This window comes from Pollachius pollachius, assembly GCF_949987615.1.
Source record: "Pollachius pollachius genome assembly, chromosome: 3".
Lineage (NCBI taxonomy): Eukaryota > Metazoa > Chordata > Actinopteri > Gadiformes > Gadidae > Pollachius > Pollachius pollachius.
This window is the reverse complement of record NC_136936.1, coordinates 10525581-10538600: the sequence shown is the minus strand read 5'-3', so window position 1 is coordinate 10538600 and position 13020 is coordinate 10525581. Positions and strand designations below refer to the sequence as shown.

Genomic DNA, 13020 nt, shown 5'->3' with positions numbered 1-13020 from the left:
CTAGCCGTCTCTGGACTAAGCGTCTCACCTCCTCACCGTGCAGGGGTCTCCTGGGAGCTGGTGTACACGGGGCCGGCCCTGGAGTACGTGTGTGAGGGTCTGAAGCCCGGCTGCTCTTACCAGAGCAGGATCTACTGCATGAGCGAGGGGGGCCAGAGCCTGGTGAGTCATAATCTCACACACACCCTAACTCGCAGGGACACGCGCACACACACACACACACACACACACACACACACGGGTACACACGGGTACGCACCAACATGAACACGCTGGCATTCAAACACAGACACACAGGTGCAGACACAGGGGTGCGCACCTACTCGTGCAAACACACTTGTATACATGCAACGTGTGTGTTCAGCCGTGCTTGAGGTGGATACACAAAGATGAGCGCACAAGCACATGCAAATAGAGTGCAAGCACTCAGTTGGATACACAAAGTTACACTGACGAATGCATACAGCCCGCCCCACTGACGATGTAGAGGAACACGCACACAGACGCACATAGTGTGCATGCACGCAGACAGACAGATACACAAATACAAACGTTCGTACACACGGATAAACAAATGTACACTGTCTCCTACAAGCGTGCTCGCATCGTGATATCAGTGAGCACAGATCGAACCCCAGTCAAGACCAACAAGAGGACTTCCTGTGACTTTCTCCCGCTCATCCTCCCCACGCACTCGTGTCGTGTTTACAATCGTACCGCCGCACCCACCGCCAGCGAGCCGGGGGGGGGCTCACCGCACCGCTGCAGAGCAGGCCGCGTCATCCCGGAGTGTGGGGCAAAAGCAGCGCTAACGAAGTCTCACAAACGCGCTCCCGGCGGCATTCACGCTCTCCCAGGGCCTGTCTCGAGCCTCATCCACCCCCCCCCTCCCACCACCACCACCACCACCACCACCGGGTGACTCTGACAAACTCAACGTGACTTCAATCCTGATATGTGCTCTATTCCTAGAGATGATGGTTGTCCTCTTTTTTTCCTTTTTGGAAAAAACCGGAAATTCCCATTCAGCCGGAGTTCTTGAGAGACGGCAGCAGTTGTTTTTGTTTTTTTTCGCAACACTTCCTGGCGCATAAGCGTACACCAGATGAAAAAAAGGCGAAACGTGCTGTTCGATTAACCCTCGGCATGGCACGAGGCGGACGCCAATTTAGTCAAATTAGTGCAAGATTTTTTTGTGGCCGTCGCTCATTAGTGTCTGGCGTGTATCGCGGGTGCGTTCTTATTCAGGGCGGAGTATGGGTGGGGAGGGTGGGGAGGGGAGGGGGGAGGTGACTCATGGTGTTCTCAACGTGACTGAGCGCGCACATGCACGCTGATTCCTCTGCCAGAGAGGCAGAGAGTCTGCCATTTAGTTTTATTTATTTATCTCCGGCGGAGCGGCGCGCCGGTCACATATGTTCCCGTTGCGCTTTCCCAGAGAGAGTCGTGGTCGGGCTCTCGTGTTTTAACGCTTAGCGACAAGCGCGGACGCACCGTAGAGAGACGGGGGAGAGGGAGAGACGGGGGGAAGGGGGAGAGACGAGGGAGAGACGAGGGAGAAACGGGGGAGAGGGAGGGACGGGGGAGAGGGAGGGATGGGGGAGAGGGAGAGACGAGGGAGAAACGGGGGAGAGGGAGGGACGAGGGAGAAATGGGGGAGAAACGGGGGAGAGGGAGAGACGAGGGAGAAACGGGAGAGGGAGAGACAGGGGAGAGAGGGAGAGACGGAGAGACCGAGTGGAGGAGACGGACACGAGCACAAGCGCCACACAGACATGCTCAATGAAACACGCGCACACAGAACAACACACACACAGAACAGCACACACGCACGCGCACACAGAACACAGATGCGCGCACACAGAACACACACGCGCGCACACACTGATAAACACACGCACAAAAAAACACACAGGTGCAAACACAGAACCCGCACGCACAGAACAACACACATGCGCTCACACAGAACACACAGACACAAACACAGAGAACAGAACAACGCACACAGTTATGTCATTTGTTTGTTTGTGCTCTCATGTCTTTAATTGGGGTCTTGTTGTTGTTGTTGTGGTTGCCAGCTGTCGGAGACCCTGCAGGTCCAGACGCCCGCTGTCCCCCCAGGGCCCTGTCCACCCCCCCGGCTGGTGGGCAAGGCCAAGGCCAGAGAGCTGCAGCTGCGCTGGGGTGAGTCAGCCGCCAGCCCTGGCCGGCGTGGGCGCAGGAACCTTGGTCCCCCATGGCTCTCTCCCCCATGCCTTTGTGTTAGGATAAATGGACAAATTATCTAGCTGTATCTAGATGAATTGGTGCATACAAACGATCTTCATCCTAATATTGATAATGCAGTACAAATACAATCCAATGAGCTAAGAATTGTATAGCCTAGCTATCCAAATTGCGAATAGGCTGAGAAATGGCTAATGGAATTGAGTATCAGTTACAGGCTTCATATTAGCGTTTGATTTGGTTTGTTTATATCTACTGTCAACCAAAGTAACCCTAAACCTAAGCAACAACGTCATCTTTTGTGGAGCACATTGTTGCAACTGCTATTCCTTATCAGCCAATCAGAGAGCATTTGCGATGAACTTTGATCATCGCTGCCCCTGTGTTTGCACTCTTTGACCATATTTTCTGGCCTACATTGAATAATGAATAATTTATGGGCTATTGCTAGGCTGCCCTACACCAAAGTACACAATGCCACATGATGCTATGCAACAGCAAAGTACGCCCTTCCACATATAATGCTACACAACACCATATAACACCATAGCACCTGATGCTACGCTATACCAAAATATACCATGCAACATGATGCTACGCTACACCATAGTGCACTGTGCCACACGATGCTACGCTAAGACGTAGTGCACTGTGCCACACGATGCTACGCTAGAACATAGTGCACTATGCCACATGATGCTACACTACACCGTAGTATACTATTTCACATGATGCTACGCTACACGATACAACGCTATACCAGACATTCTTTAACAGTGATGCTAAGCTATGCTAACGTGCGTGTGTGTGTGTGTGTGTGTGTGTGTGTGTGTGTGTGTGTGTGTGTGTGTGTGTGTGTGTGTGTGTGTGTGTGTGTGTGTGTGTGTGTGTGTGTGTGTGTGTGTTTGCCTGCCCGCCCGCCCGCCCGCCCGCCCGCTCCAGGCCCTCCCCAGGTGGACGGCGGCTGCCCGGTGTCCTGCTACAGCGTGGAGGTGAGCGGGCCGCAGGCGGAGGACAGCCGGGAGGCGTACCAAGGGGCGGAGCTAGACTGCACCGTGGGCAGCCTGTTGCCCGGCCGGACCTACAGCTTCCGCCTGAAGGCCGCCAACAGAGCCGGGGTGAGGCCGCACACACACACACACACACACACACACACACACACACACACACACACACACACACACACACACACACACACACACACACACACACACACACACACACACACACACACACACGTTGCTCGTCGTTGTTGCCATGACAACTGAGCAACCACGACGGCCGCACCACCTACACCACCAGCACCGACCGCCAGGCAAAACAAAACCAGCTAAGACTCTCGGAGCTTGGCGGACTGAAGAGTCGAGCTCGCCGAGTTGGGCTTTGTGTTGTTGTTGTTGTTGTTGTTTCTTTGTGTAATGTTCTGAACACTTTGGGATTCCGAGTTAGTCATCGGCGCTGACTAGGCGCCCACGCGCTGTTAGGTCATCACACGCGGCCATCACCGCGCATGGAAGTCATGTATAGCAAATTGTTGATCGTGCATTAGTCATCCCCTGTAAATAATTATAGATGGATGGAGGGCTCTGAACCTTTTAACTTCATCATTCTTACTCCCGGGTTAGGGATTTAATGCGTTAGCCTGGTGATTCTGTTTTTTGACTCCCGCCAAAAGGTTCTGGGTTCGAACCCAAATATCCACAGTCTACCTGTAGGCATCCTTGTGCAAGATGCCCTAACCCTTCCTGCTCCTTAATCTGAAGAACCTTCACTGTTGGTGAATGGTTGACCACGTGATACCTGTTCCTTATGCTTATTGTGTGTGTGTGTGTGTGTGTGTGTGTGTGTGTGTGTGTGTGTGTGTGTGTGTGTGTGTGTGGTGTGTGTGTGTGTGTGTGTGTGTGTGTGTGTGTGTGTAATGTGTGTCGTTCCCCCTCCAGTTTGGCCCCTTGTCGGAGTGCTGTGAGGTGACCACAGGTCCCGGGGCCCCAGAGCCCTGCAGGGCCCCCAGCACTGTCTGCAGGTCCCCGAGCTGTGTGGTGGTCAGCTGGGAGGTGAGACCCCGACCTTACCGGCACCTCCATTACCTTTACAAAGCAATCACCTTCAATGGCCAAACCATGACTTCAATTACCATGCCATTACCGAACCAAGAGCCAAATTAACATACAGTTATCAAACCATGACCTTAATTATGTATTTTTTTCCCTGCGAGCACTTTGCTCTTAAGTTGACATTTTTAAAGGCAGAAGCCACAGAAGTAGTATCCTGGCAACCAGATAAATCTGCGAGTGAATGTTTTATTTGCTCTTGTATTGGGCCCCATCCTGTTTAGACTGGTTTCCAGGACTCCTGGCCTGAGTCTGGCGGGCCTGGATCACAACCCTTTATTTATCATGGGTTGGGTTTAAAACCGTGGCTTTACAGTAGCAGGGGCAATGTTGAGGCATTTTCATAAATCACCAAGATAACAAACCATGACCTAATTTATCATACTGTTACCAGACCATGACCCGAAGTAACCAAACCATGACCTAAACTAACATAGATTCCCCAGACCATGACAGGAAATTTCCAAACCATGACCACGATCTTCCTCAATCTCAGATTCTACGAATCTCGTAAAAGAAAAAGTACAAAACTAACCTCAATCTATAAATAAACATACATGTGATTACCAGGTGACCCGCAGAGTACAGGGTCCGGTTACAAAGTGCTGATGGCTGTGTTCTCCGTGGGGGGTGTTCAGGTGCCGCTGGGTAACGGCGCCCCGGTGACGGAGTACCGTGTGGAGTGGGGGGCCGCGGAGGGAACCATGATGGTGTCCTACTCTGGCCCCGCCCTCAGCACCGAGGTCAAGGGGCTGCTGCCCGCGACCAACTACTTCTGCCGGGTTCAGGTGAGAGAAAACAACCTCTGTCTGTCTGTCTGTCTGTCTGTCTGTCTGTCTGTCTGTCTGTCTGTCTGTCTGTCTGTCTGTCTGTCTGTCTGTCTGTCTGTCTGTCTGTCTGTCTGTCTGTCTGTCTGTCTGTCTGTCTGTCTGTGTGTGTGTGTGTGTGTGTGTGTGTGTACTCCTGATGGGGTGTTTGTGTGTACCTGTGTGGTTTCAGTTTTCAGCAGTTATTATTTGGAACGATGAATTCTATGTTGTCAGTTTTGCTTTGCCTGTGGATTTTCATTCTCAAATCCGGTGCTGCTGACTCACCACACCTTGGGCCAAGTAGAAATTCTTCCAGAGTTCTGGAAGCTCAAAGCAATTTTGATCTGGCGGCCAAACAGAAAAGTCAATGCCAGGTTTTTTTTTTACAAAAAAAAAAAGAATGGTACATATATAGAGAATGAGACTGCCACCCTCAGGACAGAAGGTGCCGCTGCATCGTGAATCGCATCAACACTGCCCCCTTGTGGTTGTTACTATCCATTACACACGTGTTTTATCTTTGTCAGCGGAGACCTGTAACTCGTGTGTGTCTGTCTGCGTCCAGGCGGTGAACGTGGCGGGCGTGGGCCCCTTCAGCGACGCCGTGCTCTGCCAGACGCCCAGCTCGGTGCCCGCCGCCGTCACCAACGTGCACGCCCTCAAGGAGTCGGAGATGCGCACCTACGAGGCGACGGCGCACGCACGCAAAGCCCGCCAGGGGGACGACGACGAGGAGCCGGAGGAGGAGGAAGACGAGGATGATGACGACGACGACGACGACGAGGAGGCGGTGTCGTCGCGGCGGGTGACGCGGTACTCGCCGTCCACGTGCCTGGGCGTGCGGTGGGAGCCCCCGTGCGACCACGGCGCCCCCATCACGTCCTACCTGATCGACCTGGGGGAGCGCCAGCCGCTGGCCGTGGGCCCCGTCACCCGCCACGTCCTGCAGAACCTGCAGCCCGACACCAGCTACCGGTACGCCCAACACACACACTGACTCCCCCCTCCTCTGTCTGTTTGTGTGTGTCCCAATATTTTAGTTATAGAAATATGAAATGCATGGCCACTAATATTGTCCTCGCAGCCAGAGCTGATTAAACATGAGTGACTGTGAGGATATTATCCTCTTTACGTGCGTGTGTGTGTGTGGTGTGTGTGTGTGTATAACGTTCTATTGAAATCGATGGACTGCCATAATGTGTACCGTCCATACAAGTATGTCAATGTGTGTCCATCGTTTGCGTTATCGTCCCCAAAAGCGGTCTGTATTGTGATATCGTCCCCAAACGTGTGTTAACGTGTGTGTGTGTGTGTGTGTGTGTGTGTGTGTGTGTGTGTGTGTGTGTGTGTGTGTGTGTTAATGTGTCCAGGATCCGGATCCAGGCCCTGAACAGCCTGGGGGCGGGCCCCTTCAGCCACCCCTTCAAGCTGAAGACCAAGCCCCTCCCCCCGCCGCCACCGCGCCTGGAGTGCACCGCCTTCAGCCACCAGACCCTGCGGCTCAAGTGGGGCGAGGGGCCCGGCAAGGCCAGCGCCTCGGACGCCCTCCAGTACCAGCTGCAGATGGAGGACCGCAGCGGCCGGTGTGTACAAACACAGGGCCGCTGACACACAGGGCCGCTGACACTGCCTCTGGGGCCCCACTCTGTTGCTCAGAGTGTCACACACAGTTTGTGTTTATTTCGAAGGGGATTATTTAAGAATTCTAGAGAGAGCAAACTTTTGGTTGTCTCCAACCTCTTTGTTTGTTGAACCCAGCCGCTCTGCTGCATCACCATCAGTAGCCTTTTGGTGCTTCCCTCCCAATTGGTTTTCCGCAGTCTTTTTCCAGAAGCATGTTCCAAGCCGTCCTGCATTTTCCTACAAATGGTAACAGGTGCTAACAGGAAATGGTAACAGAAAACAAATTCAATCCGTTCAAACCTGAGGGTTTGACGCATCCATTTTTGCGAAAACTGTAACTGATCCGCTCCTTTTACAAGAACATTTTTAAGCAAACTGAGGTCTTTGACCTCAAAAAGAATGCGTCCATTGTTTCTAATGCGTTTCCTGATCTGCTTGTGTTTCAGTTTCTGATCATCTCCATGTCTCTGTCCCCCTGCAGGTTGGTGTCCCTGTACAAGGGGCCGTGCCACACCCATAAGGTCCAGAGGCTTAATGAGTCTACCTCGTACACGTTCCGCATCCAGGCCTTCAACGAGGCGGGCCAGGGCCCCTTCTCCAATGTTTACACCTTCACCACCCCCCGCTCCCCCCCAGCGCCTGTCAAAGGTATTGTCTCTCTCTCTGACTCTGTTTGTCTGGGGGTGTGTATCGCGCTCTCTCACACTTTATTTAGTTCTTCCTGCCTGACTCTCTCTCTCTCTCTCTCTCACTCTCACTCTCACTCTGCCTGGGTCTCTTAGTCATACACTCCTGCTCTCACCGTCTCCCTCGCTTTCGCACTCAGTCGTCCATGATCAAATTTTGTTTTGAATAAAAATAACAAATGGCCACCAAAGCACCTTTCACTAGCGTTGTACTCTAGCAGCTAAGAACTCGGCCATGTGATTGCCTTTGTCGGTCCATCTATTTGGCAACGGAAACGCTTTAATGCCCCCTTGTGTACACGTTGATGTGACACAGAAGTATAAATGAAGGCAGCTCCGGAAAGATCTGCGTTGTGTCTTTTCCTCGTGACGTGGATCTATGCAGACACGCTGTTATTCAAGCTGAAGTCAATCAGCCAGCCAATCAATGTCATTTAATTAAAGTGCTTAGTCGACTAATAAGTGCCCATACTGTCTCTACTCTCGCTCTCTCTAATACATATCTCTCTCTGCTCTCTCCTTCAGCCCCCCGGGTGGAGCACCTTGAAGACCACGCCTGTGAGGTCTCTTGGGAGGCCCTGCCCCCCATGAAGGGAGACCCAATCATTTACACCCTGCAAAGCATGCTGGGAAACTCTGACTTCAAACAGGTGACAGGCTTTTCTCCCGGTTTAGCTAGTCTTATTCACGAGAGGGGGATGGGGGGTTGTATGCGTGCATTGTATTAGTCACCGCTGGGCCTTAATGACTCATCGTATAAAGATCATTGATCCATAGGATGGCTTCTGGGGACGGAAGCATGCAAGTGTGCCATCCTTTTATAGGTTCTCTGTTCTATGTTTTCTTTGTAAATGGACTGCATTTAGATAGCGCTTTTTATCCAAAGCATTTTACAATATTGCCTAATATTCATCCATTCATGCACACGTTCAAACACCGACGGCGGTGTCAGCCATGCCCGGCGACAGCCAGCTCGTCGGAGGCAGTATGGGTTAGGTGTCTCGCTCAGGAACACCTCGACACTCGAGCTAGGAGGAGCCGGGGATCGGATTAGTAACCTCGCGGTCCCCAGCCAACCCCGCTCTACCTCCTGAGCTACTGCCGCCCTATGTAGGCCATGACCCCTTCCCAACACTCTGCCCTCTCTCTCCCCCCCAGGCCTACAAGGGCCCCTCCACCAGCCACGTGCTGCACAGCCTGCAGCCCAGCAGCGACTACCGCTTCCGGGTGTGCGCCATCCGGCAGTGCGCGGACGCCCCGGAGCTCAGCGGACCCTACAGCCCCACGGTCACCCTCTCCCCCGCGCGCAGCGAGGCGCAGGGGGGCGGGGCCGGCGCCGGCCCGGGCGCGGCGGGGGCGGGGCTCCGGGCCGGCGGCACGGAGTCGGCGCGGCCGCGGCGCAGCCTCAGCGACGAGCAGTGCGCCTTCCTCCTGCTGATGGCGTTCGCCGTGATCGCCATCCTCATCGCGTTCGTCATCCAGTACTTTGTCATCAAATAAGCACTTTTCTCTCTCCGACCCCTCTCGCTCACACACACACACACACACACACACACACATAAACGGACGGTCACAGCTTTACTTTCTTTGTCGGTTAGTTCATCGTTGATTGTTTGATATCTGAGTTGTTTTGCGCACCCCCCCCCCCCACACCCTACCCTCATGGTTAATTATTCATAAGAAGTAGAAAGAGGATGGGACGGTTTCAGCTCCTTTCCGATTGGCCGTCTTCGGGAGAGAAGATCACGAGAGAGCCGTGATTGGCTGAAGGAGGGAGTGGGGCGGGGGGGGAGTGGGTAGATACTCTTACTCATGTAATTGTTGATTACAGTATCTGTATAAACGTATATTTATAGAAGTTATTATTATTATTTATATTTGCATTTCTGTGTCCAGTATAGAAGCGTTTCTGTTTTTTGGTTTGTTTCGTAGTTCCAGTAGGAGAAGAGGATGTAGGTGTTCTGGTAGCCGGTGTGTTTATGGAGGGACCTAGCATGGCCAGTGTCTGCGCCAAGCGGTGCAATCCGATGCTTTCAGAGTGGTGACACAAACGCCCACCCCACCAACCTCCCTCCCCCCTCACTCCCTGCCTCTCCCTATCGCCGCGATGAAAAACGCGGTTACACAGAGACGTGATGAATCCTGAAATTGTCGTGTGCGCTATAGAACATTCATTTAGCACTTTCCAAACTTTTTGATGTTCAGAATGTCTAAGGATGCAAAAATGACTGGAAGATATGTTAGTATATTTTTGTACAGCAAGACACAAAGTTTGACAGAGGAAATTCTGGATTATGCTGGTTATAAAGATTAGGAAGAAAAAAAAATAGGAAAAACCAAACTAACACAACTACTTGTGATTATTTTTTACTGTCTTATGGTTGAACTGTAGCTTTGTTGCTATGGACATGCGGCTGCTTCACTATGAAATCATGTTGTTCTGCACACAAAATGGACGCTTTCACCTTCGGTTTATTTTTCCTTTTCAGTTGGGGGTTTCCCAGCTAGCTGATTTTGCACCTTAGTAAGAAAAAAAATGAAAAAAAGACAACCCTTTGACTTGGCTGTGACTTGGTCTTGTGGCGCGTTTTTAATCCAACACGCTTGTGCGATTGTGCGAGCCCTTCTTGTGCTTTGGGTGTTTTTAAACTCGCCGTACCACAGGGTGTGTCGGGGGGGGGGGGGGGGGGGGGGTCTGGAGAGGCAGCCATTTTCCAAGGCTCCGGAGGGAGGAAAATCAGGATGATAAAAAAAGAAAAAAGCTAACAGAAAATAAATCACATCAACACGACGGCATAGGAGCGTGTTCTGCTGTTTCTATTTGTTTTTCTTAGTTCCTATTTTTTTATTTTTAGAAAAACACTAAAAGAGTGTTTTATTCCACTTTAATTTTTATTAGCTATATTAAGGAATTAATTTGTTCATAATTTGATATTAGTTCATAATCATGAGATAATTTTCTTCTCAATCCTAGGTCTATGTTTTACTTCTCTTTTTATCTTGATTTCTTCCATCTGGTCATATATATGTGTGAAGTATATTTTTTTATGATATTGAAGTAATATAAGTGAATACTCTCCAGAGAAAAATACAACAGGAATGTGGAAACGCAAAGGCGGCAGATTCAAAAACGTGTTATCTCATGTACTTCCCGTGAATTTAAATTTGCCTTCTTTCTCTCTGCGTGTTTGTGTGTTCGTAAAACAAGTTCTCTAGCGCTGCTGCGTCGGTCCTCTAGTCTGTTCTTGTGTTCTAGTGTTGGGTTGCGGGCAGGCCACTGTCCGTATGATATACAGGTACCTTGCAAAAACGTCTTGGGGTAATTACATGATTTGGTCTTTTCAGGCATTTCGCAAATGTCTTCTCTTTGTCCTTTAAAGAATTCAAATTCCTATTTTTGATAGTGATTGCAACGTGTGCCATTTTAACATCTCTTCACCGCGGGGTCCGCTGCCCTCGACTGGAGAGATTAGCAAAAACGCTACAAAAGAAAATCATAAAATATGCACAAAAAAGACCATTTTTATGTAATTTTAATGTTTGCAGTTACCTCATACACCGTACATTCCAAAATGAAAATTTGTTATACTATACATATTACCAGACATATCACTTTAAGATGTTGGTTATGATGAAAAAAGTATAATCATAGATATGTATCTGTATAGCCATGATATCTACAAAGAATCCATGCACAATAAAAGATTTATAATTCTTTATCGTCTGTTTGTTTTTCTTTGTATTTATCTGTGTCTTTATTTCTCTCAGATTTAATAACGATCAAATCATTGTTTCCCAAATATAATAATAATAATAATAATATATATATATTGGGGGCCCCCACAATGTGAAGCCAGATGAGGCCATAAAGTAATTTTGCCCCCGTAGGGCTGCTTATTTGCTTGTGTTTTGTTCAGACTTTGTTTCAAGATAGGTCCATTCTAAAATAGAGGAAAGAATTGACTCCATATGGCCGGGTTTTAATCTTGAGCAACATTTAAGTTCAAGACATTTAAGTTTTAAATGAAGTTAAGTTACATGGTGCAGGTTTCACTGTTTGAAGACCCATTATAAAGGATGTGTTGCCAGCAGACTGACTGCCATTTGGTTATCGTTCACTTTGGGAATGCATCCCTCAAACGACAGCAAAAAAAACCCACTGTTAATCTGACATGAATAAACATGCAAACACACCGTATGAGTTAAGGTGTATTGATTTTTCACATGGTCGTATTATAAGAATGTTTTCAGGTGGTTTGTTCAAGAGATAGGTTGGTTTCACGGTTAATATGTGCTACTTCTACAATGTGACTGACGATCCTTGGTATTATATAAAAGCCATTCATATTCATTGGTTGAATTAATAATGTCATCAACTACACAATCTGCTCATATACGCTATTGTGTATGAGCAGAATGGTTCTAAAACTTCTAGCATTGACAGTCACTTACATGCAGACGAGAAATGTTGATAAATTGAGATTGAATCAAATAAGCTATGCCTGCTATTGTAAAATGGCTTTTAATTGAGATCCAGTTTTAATAAACTTGACAACCATTACATCAATTGTGCTGTTTGTAAAGGATAATTGGCATCCATCAAGACTGATTTAAAGCTTTGCTTCGAATTAATCAAATTTTGGCCTTTTATGTTGGGCATATTTAAACCTAATGTTAACTATCTTGAAAGCGAGTCTGCATTCTCTCCTCAACTAATCTTGGAGGAGGAGATGCTCCCATTCTAATCCTGCCATCCATCACTACCATCATTTGGTTAGAAATGTAATTATTTTAAAATTACATGGCACCCACATGTAGGCACGCACACGCACACACACACACACACACACACACACACACACACACACACACACACACACAGACTTGCAGGAGGAGGAGTATTAGGAGGTGGTGGTCGTGGAAGGGAAAGAGGAGAAGGAGGAGGTGGTCGCGTCATTGTTTGACTGTGGCTTCACAGCACACAGGACCGTCTCTGCCAGCCTCTTCATTTAATCGACGTGCTCCCAGACACACACAGCAGAGGACATCACCAGCACCACGCACAGCTTCTGTCTCCACAGGTAAACCCCCTTCCTTTTCTACCCTGTGTAAAGTTAGTATTATTTTGATGATGTTTTTTTTTTTTTTACGTAAAGGCAACATACTATACTAATCAATTAGCAGAAGGTTTTATCCAAAGTGATTGTGAACATGGAAGATTATGGAGATGTTGAAGATGGATAATGTTATAATAATGTTGTGGATGACGGTAAGGATAAGGGGCACGATAGTCGAGCGGTTAGGTTGTTTGAAAAGCAAAAAGGTTTTAGGGTTGAGTCCTAATGTCGGCAGTCTACATTTAGGCCATTGAGAAAAATACCCTAGCTCCTACCTGCTCCTCAACAACTTCTGAATACACATTAAAGTCTTGTTTGGATGAACAATTGGATCAGTGATTCCTAACCGGGGACTTGGGTAAGCAAAGGGGTACAGTGGCAGGTTCCAGGGGTGACTTTGCTTCATTAGACCAACAGAACTGCATACACTACTGCATAACATCAAATA

The 13020-nt window shown here is 49.0% G+C and overlaps 1 protein-coding gene across 1 annotated transcript in view; it reads left to right on the top strand.

Annotated features, from left to right (window-relative positions):
• Positions 1–10117, top strand: part of fndc3a (fibronectin type III domain containing 3A) — a 66764-nt gene extending 56647 nt beyond the window's left edge. Inside the window, exons 17-26 of the mRNA XM_079732109.1 lie at positions 44–162; positions 2079–2184; positions 3169–3344; positions 4167–4280; positions 4976–5125; positions 5712–6121; positions 6517–6729; positions 7251–7417; positions 7981–8105; positions 8614–10117. Of these exons, the coding sequence (XP_079588235.1) occupies positions 44–162; positions 2079–2184; positions 3169–3344; positions 4167–4280; positions 4976–5125; positions 5712–6121; positions 6517–6729; positions 7251–7417; positions 7981–8105; positions 8614–8955 (1922 nt within the window). The 3' untranslated portion in view covers positions 8956–10117. The remainder of the gene's footprint in view (positions 1–43; positions 163–2078; positions 2185–3168; positions 3345–4166; positions 4281–4975; positions 5126–5711; positions 6122–6516; positions 6730–7250; positions 7418–7980; positions 8106–8613) is intronic.
• Positions 10118–13020: the final 2903 nt, after the last annotated feature.